The 11,022-nt window shown below is 42.8% G+C and overlaps 2 protein-coding genes across 3 annotated transcripts; one reads left to right on the plus strand and one right to left on the minus strand.

The window, feature by feature from the left end:
- The first annotated feature begins 72 nt into the window (after positions 1-72).
- Positions 73-4,410, plus strand: unc50 (unc-50 homolog (C. elegans)). Its single transcript, XM_061301168.1, has 6 exons — positions 73-207; positions 901-1,172; positions 1,255-1,375; positions 1,454-1,593; positions 2,124-2,231; positions 3,914-4,410. Exons 2-6 carry the CDS (start codon positions 905-907, stop codon positions 4,048-4,050), a joined length of 774 nt encoding a protein of 257 aa, XP_061157152.1. The 5' UTR covers positions 73-207; positions 901-904; the 3' UTR covers positions 4,051-4,410.
- Positions 4,411-7,267: 2,857 nt separating this feature from the next.
- LOC133147162 (inosine-uridine preferring nucleoside hydrolase-like) lies at positions 7,268-11,022 on the minus strand. 2 transcript variants are annotated; one of them, XM_061271219.1, is made up of 8 exons: positions 10,915-11,022; positions 9,461-9,642; positions 9,201-9,380; positions 8,460-8,571; positions 8,235-8,371; positions 8,077-8,154; positions 7,833-7,949; positions 7,268-7,744 (listed from the first exon to the last, which is right to left on the minus strand). In XM_061271219.1, the coding sequence occupies exons 1-8, from the start codon at positions 10,937-10,939 to the stop codon at positions 7,592-7,594; spliced, it is 984 nt and encodes a 327-aa protein (XP_061127203.1). In that variant the 5' UTR covers positions 10,940-11,022; the 3' UTR covers positions 7,268-7,591. The 2 variants fall into 2 exon arrangements, with proteins under 2 accessions (XP_061127203.1, XP_061127207.1); XM_061271223.1 differs by lacking the exon at positions 10,915-11,022 and adding an exon at positions 10,101-10,211.

The following is an 11,022-nucleotide window of genomic DNA, read 5'->3' on the forward strand; positions in this document are numbered from 1 at the left end:
GTTAACTTGTGTATATTGGTCCTTAAATTTATCGGTCTCGTACCCTGGTGTTTAGTCATCAGCCATCAACTACATTACCCATAATGCCTCTCGCTATTATTACCGGAAACTTCTACGTGTTCAGTTTTGCGACACTTGAAGAATAAACAGCTACACGAACGACCAACAAAAAGTTGCCTTTTTTGAGGAAAGGACATAAACAAAAAGGTAAATCCATGCAGTGGATATGAACATATTTTTACTTAAGTCCAATCAGCTTCTGTTGGCATCATTAGAACCTTGTTGAATGTTGGTATAGTTAGCAAGAAGCTAAACGTGTCTGTTAGCAACAACATATTAGCATGATTTTATTTCTGGAAAACATTGTACATGGTGATGTTGCAAATTAGCATTCATTCGTAACTCCTCTTTCGCTTAGTCAGTGAATGATTTAGTGAACACATTTGTTGAATTTAAGAGACTCTATTGTGAGAGATTGTGCTGACATGTAAATGTACATTAAAGTGGAAACGCACTTTAAAAAAAAATCTTTTTGATGTTATTCAAAAAGAAGAAAAATATTTGATAATATTAATGAATGTGTTATATTGACCTTTATGTAAAACACTTAACTGTGGTTGTTTTGTTTTTTTTAAATGCTTTACGAAAGCAGTTGTGTATGTCTAACTGAAGTTTTACATGACTAGAGTCCCCCACACGCATTATACCCGCATATTGTTTTATGCCAAATGTTTTGGGCAATATGGAACAATGTATATAAAACACGCAGGCACAGCAGGCACGCCACACGCACGCATGCCACACACACGCAAGCATGCCACACACGCAGGCCACACATTCAGGCGACACACGCACACTTAAGCCCTCCATACTCCAAAAAGGTGTTTCTGCCTTATTTAGGTCCATGTTGCCAACCATCAGCCAACACAGCAATGGTTCCCTTGGTTCGAGGGATGCCGCACGTCACACAGCGGGTGCCAAGCGCTACAAGTACCTGCGAAGACTGCTCCACTTCAGGCAGATGGACTTTGAATTTGCCGTGTGGCAGATGCTCTATTTGTTCACGTCACCGCAGAGAGTCTACCGCAACTTCCACTACCGGAAACAGACCAAGGACCAATGGGCCCGGGATGACCCAGCTTTCCTGGTGCTGCTCAGCATCTGGTTATGCGGCAAGTTTGATGTCATCATGATGATGTTTCAATGTCAAAATGGAATGATTCATCTTTGATATCCTTTCATATGTATACGCAGTTTCAACATTAGGCTTTGGTTTGGTGCTGGACATGGGCGTTCTTGAGACATTGAAGCTTCTGCTTTGGGTTGTCTTCATTGATTGCATAGGAGTGGGTCTCCTCATATCAACCCTCATGTGGTGAGATATGACGATGCAGTAACTGCGATGGTAAAAAAACGATTGCTGACAAGTAAAGCAAATTGGTTCTCTTTTCAGGGTGATAAGCAACAAATACTTGCTGAAACACCCAAGCCGTGAGTTTGATGTCGAGTGGGGTTACGCGTTTGACGTCCACCTCAATGCTTTCTACCCGCTCCTTGTCATTCTGCACTTCCTGCAGCTCTTTTTCATCAACCGTAAGTGAATCAATGAAATGATCCTTGGTGAAATGTACTTATTGTCGTCACAAAAGAACGATAATTTTCTTCTAAATGATCCATAAAAACAATTGGAATTAATACAACAACATACCCTGACCAAACAACAGCACTGATTTAGCGGGCCAATTTAAAGCACTGCCCCAAGTTTGAGACTCCAGGGGCCCGGGTCAACAGGGTGGTATGTACACGGGCTCCTGAAAACCATTGTTTCTGTTTTTTCATTGATATTTACAAAATTCTGTGGTATACAGCCTTTGATTTCCTCGAGACAGTTTGTCTTAAAAAGGAAGTCACCTCCCAGATTTTGTAGTATGCTTGTGCAGCCCAAGTAGTCAAAACAGTGTTCTGATCAATGTTTAGTTTGTGGAATATGAATTAAATGTGAATTTTCACCCATCTTATTGCACCACCTACCCCCCCCCGCCCCCTACACACACACACGCACAAAAAAAAAAACAGTAGTGCAAAAGGAGCTTAAAAATTATTTGTGGTGTTGTGTGTTTCAGATTTGATGATGATTAAATCTGACTGGTTCGTTGGATACTTTGTGGGGAACACTTTGTGGCTGATTGCCATCAGTTATTATCTCTACATCACCTTCCTGGGGTACAATGGTGAGACCTCTTTAATTTTTTTTTAAATACACTCAGAAAATAATAGTGGTGCTAGTGTTTTTTTTCTCTAAAATAGCCGTATGTATGACTTGCTAATACACCTGAAGAAGAAGAAACACGTTTTGAATTGTGGCATTGGAAATATACAACACCACGGACCAGTATTCCTAAAGATTCAGAGAATCTAACCTAAAAATTCCTAGCAAGAGTTTCAGGTTAGCTTTAGTGTTAGCTTTAGTGTTTTAAGAACATTCTTACGCAACTCTGTGCAAGGAATGGACAAAAGATCCAATCTTAGTGAGGTGTGGTTAACCCCTGTTGCTAGGGATAAACCATTTGAGAAGGTATGATCGGTTCTAGGGCAACATTGGTTAGCACACCCACCTCACAGTTCGGAGGTTGCTGGTTTGATTCCTCCTCCGGCCTTCCCTGTGTGGAGTTTGCATGTTCTCCCCGTGCTTGCGTGGGTTTCCTCCAGGTACTCCGGTTTCCTCCCACATTCCAAAGACATGCACAGTAGGCCGATGGAGCACTCCAAATTGCCCGTAGATGTGAGTGCGAATGGTTGCTCGTCTTTTTGGTTGGCTGGCAACAAGTTCAGGGTGTCCCCGCCTACTGCCCGATGATGGCTGGGATAGGCTCCAGCACGCCCGCGACCCCCGTGGGGACAAGCGGTACAGATAATGGATTGAAAGATTATTGGTTCATCTTCCTCAATTGATTTTCACTTGGCAGTTGTCAAATGGGCTGATAGTGCAATACCGCCACCTACCATCTTATTCATACCTACTAGTATGGAGTGTGGATACTGATTTCAGACAATCTAAAAAGAATAAGAGAGGGGTTTTGAACTGGTTTTTGTCCGCCATTATAACCAAGGAGCAACTCGGGGACCACTGCTTTGGCGGAATATTATTTATTTTACACCGAAGAAGGATAGACCTATACAGACCTACAGATATATATCTATACAGATAGACCTATTTGCATCTGAATGTCTATTTTGGGAATCTAAGCTACATTTGACATAATTTGGATTGGGTAAAATATTCAAAAAATTAGCTGGGAAATAAATCAAGTCGAAATAATGAATCTATTTTATTTAAGAAAATATTACAATTATTTTGCATTTCCAATTTCGTGGACCAACTGCAATACCGCCACTGACCGCTAGAGGACCGCAGACCACCGATTGACGATAGCTTGAATTAGAGAAAAATGAATGAATAATTAATTATCCTGGCGATTATATCTATTCCCTCAAATACTGCTATCAAGCACATTTCATTAAGGCACTGTCATCCCGTTTATTTGGAGAATATCTCCTGCCTCAGCCATTTTGTCCTCTGCCAAGGGAACTCCTTAGTGGCTTAAAAGTCCTCTTGCCTGCTTTTAACAAATCACACGCTTTTGTCTTTACTAGGATCTACATTTTACTTCTAGGGCAATTTTCTTCGAATTTGCACTAAGAGTCTTTATCTATATGGCCCCAGATTAAAATTCTATATTGGAAGTGATGGAAGCCTTGTGACTGTCAAGTGCAGCAGAAGTTGAAGTTGTGAGCAATATCACGCCAAGGACTTTATTTTAACGTCTGTTGTAGACGTCTAAACATTAGAGTTCTAAATTCCATGACGTCTGTCCGTCAGTGCTACTGCTATGTGTGTAATGTGTCCAAACAGCTCTGCCATTCCTGAAGAACACTGTGGTGCTGCTGTACCCCTTTGCCCCGCTGGCACTCCTTTACATCCTCTCCATCTCGCTTGGCTGGAACTTTACTCAAGGTCTCTGCTGGTTTTACAAGTACAGAGTCCAGTAAGCGAGGTGCGATGGAAGCTGGACAGCGATTTGCACACGTCAAAGTGACACCGTATCACTTGGCGGGACTGATTCTGACTCTGGAATGACGCTGTTTGTTTTCAGTTTGAGTTTGAATGCCTCTGTTAGCAGTGACATTGCAGGAACAAAGGAGGAGAAGAGCTACAGCTTCTAGTTCATTTTGTATGATTTGTAAATAGAATTCCGTGAGGTTGTAATATATACACAGAAAGAATTGTGAAAACATTTGCTGTGCTTTTGTTTTTATTGGAGTGAGAGAAAATCACTAACTTGAAATGAAAACATGAAACAGTGCACATTCCAATGCTTTTTCAATAAATTGTTTTCTGGACTTTAAAAACCCGTTTGAATTGGTAGGAATTATGTCTTCTCATGTATCTTCATAACAGATAAATTACAATTCATGTTCATCAGTCCCTGCACAGTCACAGGGGTTCTATTTAGGGAAGAACAAACACAGGCGCACAATTTTCTGTGTCTGTCACCCTTCACACGATTTTGGGGGAATTAAAACGTCATTGGATTTTTCACATGGAACACATTTTGCCGGGGTGCATGAATAGTCACTTGGTGGACAATCCGTCACAGCAGAAACTGATGAAAAAATGTTGACCAAACTAACCTGTGTAACCATCTGGTCACCCTACACATGGCCCAGCCGCCCACAAAAGTGAAGGAACTCCCTGCCTGCTGCCGACTCCATTCTCCGCTGCCTGCCATCCATGTCGCGCTGTCAGAATTTAGTCAACTGATGTCTGAGTGAAGTGTCTCACGCCCAGAAAAAATGTTGAGTGTATGCGCCGAGTCTGCTAGTCTCCATGCTTTATACCCAGCGCTTCTTTCCCCAGAAGTCTGCATGACTGCTGTTGCTTGATATATGACTTGCTAGTACGTCCTGCATACCCTATACCAGGGGTGGGCAAACTACGGCCCGCGGGCCACATCCGGCCCACGGGACCGTTTAATCCGGCCCGCGAACCTTGAATAAATTGTATTATTAAACATTTTTTTGGTCATTTTGCCTGCAATGACTGTGTTTCCCCAGTAGATGGGGAACCGCTCGCCTGCGCATTTACTATCGGAAGCCGTGTCAGAAAGTGCGTGGACGTGCTCAGTAGTACGGACATGGCGCACTCGCGCTCTATTTGTATCAGTCCCGAATTTAGAGCGTGGGCTGTGACGACAGCATTCTTGTAATTCGCGCGCTGAGCTTTCAGATACAGTTTTACGCTAAAGCCACCCACAAACCTTCCCCTGGAATCCTTCTATTAGAATGAGTCGCCCAAGGAAAAGCAAGGTGGACACAGTGCCGAGTGTTTAAAAAAGAGTGGGCAATTTGGCTCGACGTACGCGACGTGACGTTCAGCCACATCAACATCAACCCGTCACAGATCAAGGTAAACGGACCAACACCTCGGATCTCTCCTAAGAATTGCCACAACAAATTTTACTCCAGACAATGACGCACTAGCAAAAAAGGGAGACCAACAACACTGTTCCCACTGAAAATGAAGGGGAGGCTCTCAAGTTTGTTGTAAAAAAATGCATTTTGAATATGATTTGTACACAGTGAAACTAGCGACCATTCTCATTTTAAAACAATGCAGGATGCTCAAGGACATTGATGCACCACCTGTTTGCGACTAATCTTAACCTGTAAAGTTCTTAAGGCTTATTTAAGGAAGTGTTTCCCGTTTCCTCACCTCTGTTACCAGGTGTTTGCGAGTTAAAACTCTGCTCTGATTTTCAGATACCCCTCACCGTGTTGCCGTTTTGATTACTTTATTTGGATGTATGCTTTCACCGATTCTTCAAGATGATACATTTGGTCAGAATGTTTGCCGTTTGATGTGATCTCATAAGATAAACATCTTTCATTAGTCTGACCTGCAGGCACTGAAGTGATGGAGACTGTTATTCATAATAACAGTGTCGTATTTTATGAGAATCACTGAGAGCAGTTTTTTAGTGTGTGTGTGTTTTTTTTTTTTTTACTGCTGTTAATAAATGCATTTGTTTTCAAAAAACTTGTTTGGAATATCCATGCTTTACTACCTACTAAAGGCCAAAATCTTTCATGCAATGACCTTTACAGGTCGCTTATATTACTTCACACAAACACTACGTCCATCTGCTCCTGGTTCGGCCCTCCGGTCCAAATATAGAACCCAGTTCGGCCCGCGAGTCAAAAAGTTTGCCCACCCCTGCACTATACAGTATACCTATTCTTTTTTCCTGGTTGCAAACAGTTGTACCGCTCTCTACCTTCTGGCGTCAGTAAGTCTACATTACTGAAGGCAAGACAAACGAACATGGCCGTCGCCTGACTTGGTTCACAACCTAGGCTGACAAATGGAATAAGAGCGGAATGAAAATATACGACTGTCCGAAAGTCTATTGATCCGACACCGACTTTTCCGAGGTGCACTTGAACGCCTCCTCAGAAAGCGGGGAACTTATGAGAACGCTGCACGCTCCCTTTTTGGTCTCGCGCTTAGGGAGGAAAACGGACTTACGAAACCCCTTTTTCCCGTGACATTTGTGTGCGTTTATGAAACCCCAGGCCACACACACACACACACACGCACACACACACGCACACACACACACAAGTACACACTCAAACCCACTAACATACACTCCTAGAAACCTGTATACTCACCGCTGTTGAGAATAAAGTTGATGCAAGATTCTCTGACCGGACTCGTCCATAGTGCTCCATCCCTAACCACTGATCCACATGTTTACAACGACAGTGTGGCCAGCCTACTGTGGCTGCTTTAAGCACCTTTTTTTTCCTGATAGACGGTGGAGGGAACACCCCATACATAGAAATCTAAGTCAAATATCCCCTCACATATTTCAACACAATATATTAACTATCTATGAACAATTTATCTTACAAAAAGCCTCCACTTCAACATTTCATAACTGGCAGATGTGGAGATGTGATACAATTTAAAAAAAATCTTTGACAGTTTGGCTACCTAAACCAGAACGAGATAAAAAAAGAAAAGTGGCAGTGACTTCCCTTTTTTTCTTTGACGCACACACACACGCACGCACACACGCACGAACACACACCGCCATATCCGGGAATCGAGTCACGGTGTCGGCGCACGACAGTCCTTATCAACTCCTCTCTATGCAGTGATTGAATGCTTGTTTATGAAAAATAATTAAAGAGCAGGCAAGTGTTGATGGTCATGCCAGGATTTTTATTTCAGTCTTTCTCACATCCACTGACAGTGGGCCATTGAAGGAGCCATTGACAGCTACAAGGGGCCTATGAGTCGGCAAGAAACCGTAATGCCAGACCTTGGCTCATTTGAAGTTTAACATGGAAATGGTTTACTTTAAAACTTAGTTATGTGTTAATATACATCGTCTTTAGCAAACTTAGTTTGCAGAGGTGGCTCACCACTGTTGGGCATTTTCCCATCGCTCTAAAGAACTAGCAACTGGATTACACAAACATAACATAACCAGAAAGCATTTCTAAAATGATGGCTTCGCTTCTGCTACTTGAGTGCATTGATCAGCAGTTGCTTGAACACTTCAACGTCAATTTTCTTGAGGATAGTGACCTTATGCTCCTTGTGCAGCACATCAAGGTAGTCCAGGACCATCATGCCTCTGGTGTATTTTCCTTTCAACTCCACGGTAACAGGCACCTGCAACACCACAGACGTAGTATGTTCACCTCATCTTCCCCATGGAGCCCTACTCCACCTTCTGTAAGAATGGAAGAGAACAACTTACCTCCTCGCTTTCTGTCACCAAGTTGTCACTGATGGCTGCTGCCACAGCGTAGGTGTCGCACGTGTTGAATCCAGATCCCGACACCAGTTCCTTTTGATATCGATCTGTCTGAACCATCTGCAGGGCCAACGGAATAACATGACAAATTAGAGATCTGTAGAGGTCTCTTCAATGTCCTTAGCTCGCAAGCGTAAACCTGGTTTACACAGGAGAGTAAATGAGCGCTCCATAAAATCCTCTTTACCTTGCGGGTGTGAGCATAGATAGTCTCCATAAAACGAGCCTTTGGAGTGTTTTGGGCTAGCCAGGAATCGCAAAAGGACTGGGGAACACAAATATAGTGGGATATCACTGGACAATGGAGCAGTCATACAAAAATCAGAAGTGACATATGTTCCTCACCCATGGCAGGCTGTTCCTGCAGCTGAACTCCCAGGAGGCGATGGTGGTGGGACATGTGTAGCGTTCTAGAACTATAAAGGCAGCCTCGGGGTCAGCCAGAAAGTTAAATTCTCCACACACGGTCGTGTTTCCTCTTGCTGCATGCGCCACAAAACACAGGAGTTCATTATGCGAAACATCTTGATGGGCAATGTAAATTGCAAACGGTTCAAAAAGGCCTCTTACATTCTATGTTGCCCCCCATGATGTAGAGGCCCTTCAGTCTGGCGGGCAAAGAGGGGTCCATTTTGACAGCTAGGGCCAAGTTGGTGAGGGGTCCTGTTGAAACCAAGATCACCTGCACACACACACACAAGTTGCATTCCATTTCACAAATTTACATTGCACTACTCAGACAAATTATCAATGGTTTTTTTCTTGAAATATTGATGCATGGTTGGAAAAAGGCAGGATTCAATCATAGAAATGCTGAATTGGGTTGTAATGGATGGATATAATATACTATAATATACTATAATATACGATAATAAACACAAGCGTTGAGGGAACATTTAACTCCTCGGCTGAGATTTCAAACAAGAATATCTCAACTTTGAAGCACATTGCTAACAATGACTCTAGCTCCCCGTCAGCTATAATTCTTTTTAAATGGTTTTGTACGCAATTGAGTGACTTTTTCCTTTTGGGTCATCCTCATTTTTAGAACTTCAGCAACACATGTGGGCCTTCAGCATCCATCCATCCATCCATCCATCCATCCATCCATCCATCCATCCATCCATCCATCCATCCATCCATCCATCCATCCATCCATCCATCCATCCATCTATCCATCCATCCATCCAGAACAGTGTCAAACAATTAAAATAGTAATAATAATCATCATCAGCAGCAGCTTTATCGTCATCATCATGCAAATGTAACACTGACGCAGAGGGAATTCCTTGTGATTTCTCATCTACTCAACTGCCCAGGATTTTGGTTGGAAATGGAAATGATGGCCTCCACGGCATTTGTCTTCTGCACCAGTTCTAGGCCAGGAGCATCTGGATCAGGGGCATCACCCAGCCCATCTTTCCCATGAAAGTCTCCTGCATCTATTTTGTTGCCCAGTAGGGGCTCGTCAAAGCCGGGGTACACCTTTATCTGTGATGCATGACATTCCAAAGTTAGACCCCAAGAAGAGGCAACCATTTAGCTTTCATGCAAGCACAGTAAATGCTCACATCCAGCCTGTTGCACATTTTCAAGACACGCAGAGTGTTCTTCAGGGCGTTCTGTAGAGGAGTGTTGCCGTGAGTGCAGGTGATCCCCAATATCTCCACATTGGGGGCTGCCAGGGCCATCATGATGGCTTGAGCATCATCCACCCCTGTGTCCACATCAAGGATCAGCCTCTTCATCGTATCTGGAGGCAGTAGAGGGAGGAGACGTGGCAACAACCCGAGGCCGTAAGGTCAAAATAACCCACCAATTAAGTGAGCTTTAATGCAGGTGAGATGCTATCTATGCTATGGCTTCTCTGTGAGCCATTTGCATTTAGTTGATTACCAAAGCAAGAGTTCTGCTTCATCTTCAGTCAGAAATTTTACACCATCTCACAATTGCTTTAGATCTATAAACATTTGCAGGAAACAGCCTAGTGCAACTTTTCATCTCAAAACCTCACGAGTCCTGCAGACTATAAAGCAACCACAATGCGGCTCAATCACACAATAAGTTTAAAAGAAAAACAAGTTTACCAGAATTTTTTTTTCAAATGAATTTCAATAAAATATAATTCAGACTAATGTGATTAGTCAAGAAAGAAAATGATAAGAGGTTACTCCATAGGTTTTAGAAAGAGCTCTACAAAAATCAATTTACCTGCCAGACAAGGTTTCTCAATATAATGCAACCTTTCAGTCAGGAAGTGAAGTAACACTTCCCTGTGCTTCTTGGTGCTTTTTATATATGGGGTGGAGTTAGCATGTGGAAAAATGGGAGGTTACATAACATCCACTAGTAAAGAATGTCTGCTGGTTATTGGAGACATGTTTGGGCCAACAAATGATGCCTGAAACAGTTTAAGTTACATAAATTGAGACGTTACCTTTTGTCTTCCCATTGTTAGTTCGAAAACAACATACTCTAAGTTGAACACTATGTTCTGTTTGGATACTCTGCTGGTGTTAGAAAAAAAGTGAGTAATGTCATATCTGTTTAACATGTGGTTCTGCGAGGCACCCTGTTTTGCTGCAAAGCCACAAAGCTTTGATTCTTCTGAGTTCTCATGTGACTATTATGCTGCCTCTGACCAGAGACGGCGGCAAGCAGCTGCATTTGGGACTTTTCAGTAAAGGCCCATTGCCTCTGCCAGACTGCCACATCAGCGTTCAAGGCCTGGCTTGCATTCACCATTTTCACTGAACTAAAGTATTCATAACCTGGAGCCAATCAGTTATTGCACTTCCAGAGCATCAATTGAGGATTTGAGAGGATATTAGAAATGATCCTCTGTGGCAATGTTGGTTAGTGTACCTCGCTCTTTCTTGCCCAGAGTCAGCTCAGATAGACCCCAGTGCCTTTAATTAGGCAAATGCTTTAAAAAATGGATGGAATACACATGCTGACATGTTTGATGGGAGCACCTCTGCAGGGCTTGACTTGTATGGTTACAAGACGCTTTCATGATACATACCTGCCACATATCTTTGTCTCTGCATGACAGGAGAGGTTTTCCTCAGGCAAACTCATTCCACAGCTGTTTGTGTGCAGCCAATACAGTACAATTCAATATATCTTTATT

Source organism: Syngnathus typhle, linkage group LG2 (assembly GCF_033458585.1).
Source record: "Syngnathus typhle isolate RoL2023-S1 ecotype Sweden linkage group LG2, RoL_Styp_1.0, whole genome shotgun sequence".
Classification (NCBI taxonomy): domain Eukaryota; kingdom Metazoa; phylum Chordata; class Actinopteri; order Syngnathiformes; family Syngnathidae; genus Syngnathus; species Syngnathus typhle.

What these genes read in the sequence shown, in the direction of transcription:
- unc50 (XM_061301168.1), top strand. Translation starts at nt 905, where the DNA reads ATGTTGCCAACCATCAGCCAACACAGCAATGGTTCCCTTGGTTCGAGG. An exon ending in CTCATATCAACCCTCATGTG is followed by an intron (nt 1,376 to 1,453) that starts GTGAGATATGAC and finishes TTCTCTTTTCAG; the next exon opens with GGTGATAAGCAACAAATACT. An exon ending in GCAGCTCTTTTTCATCAACC is followed by an intron (nt 1,594 to 2,123) that starts GTAAGTGAATCA and finishes TGTGTGTTTCAG; the next exon opens with ATTTGATGATGATTAAATCT.
- LOC133147162 (XM_061271219.1), bottom strand. Translation starts at nt 10,939, where the DNA reads ATGCAGAGACAAAGATATGTGGCAG. An exon ending in GAGACAAAGATATGTGGCAG is followed by an intron (nt 9,643 to 10,914) that starts GTATGTATCATG and finishes TACTGCCTCCAG; the next exon opens with ATACGATGAAGAGGCTGATC. An exon ending in AAATGTGCAACAGGCTGGAT is followed by an intron (nt 9,381 to 9,460) that starts GTGAGCATTTAC and finishes CATGCATCACAG; the next exon opens with ATAAAGGTGTACCCCGGCTT.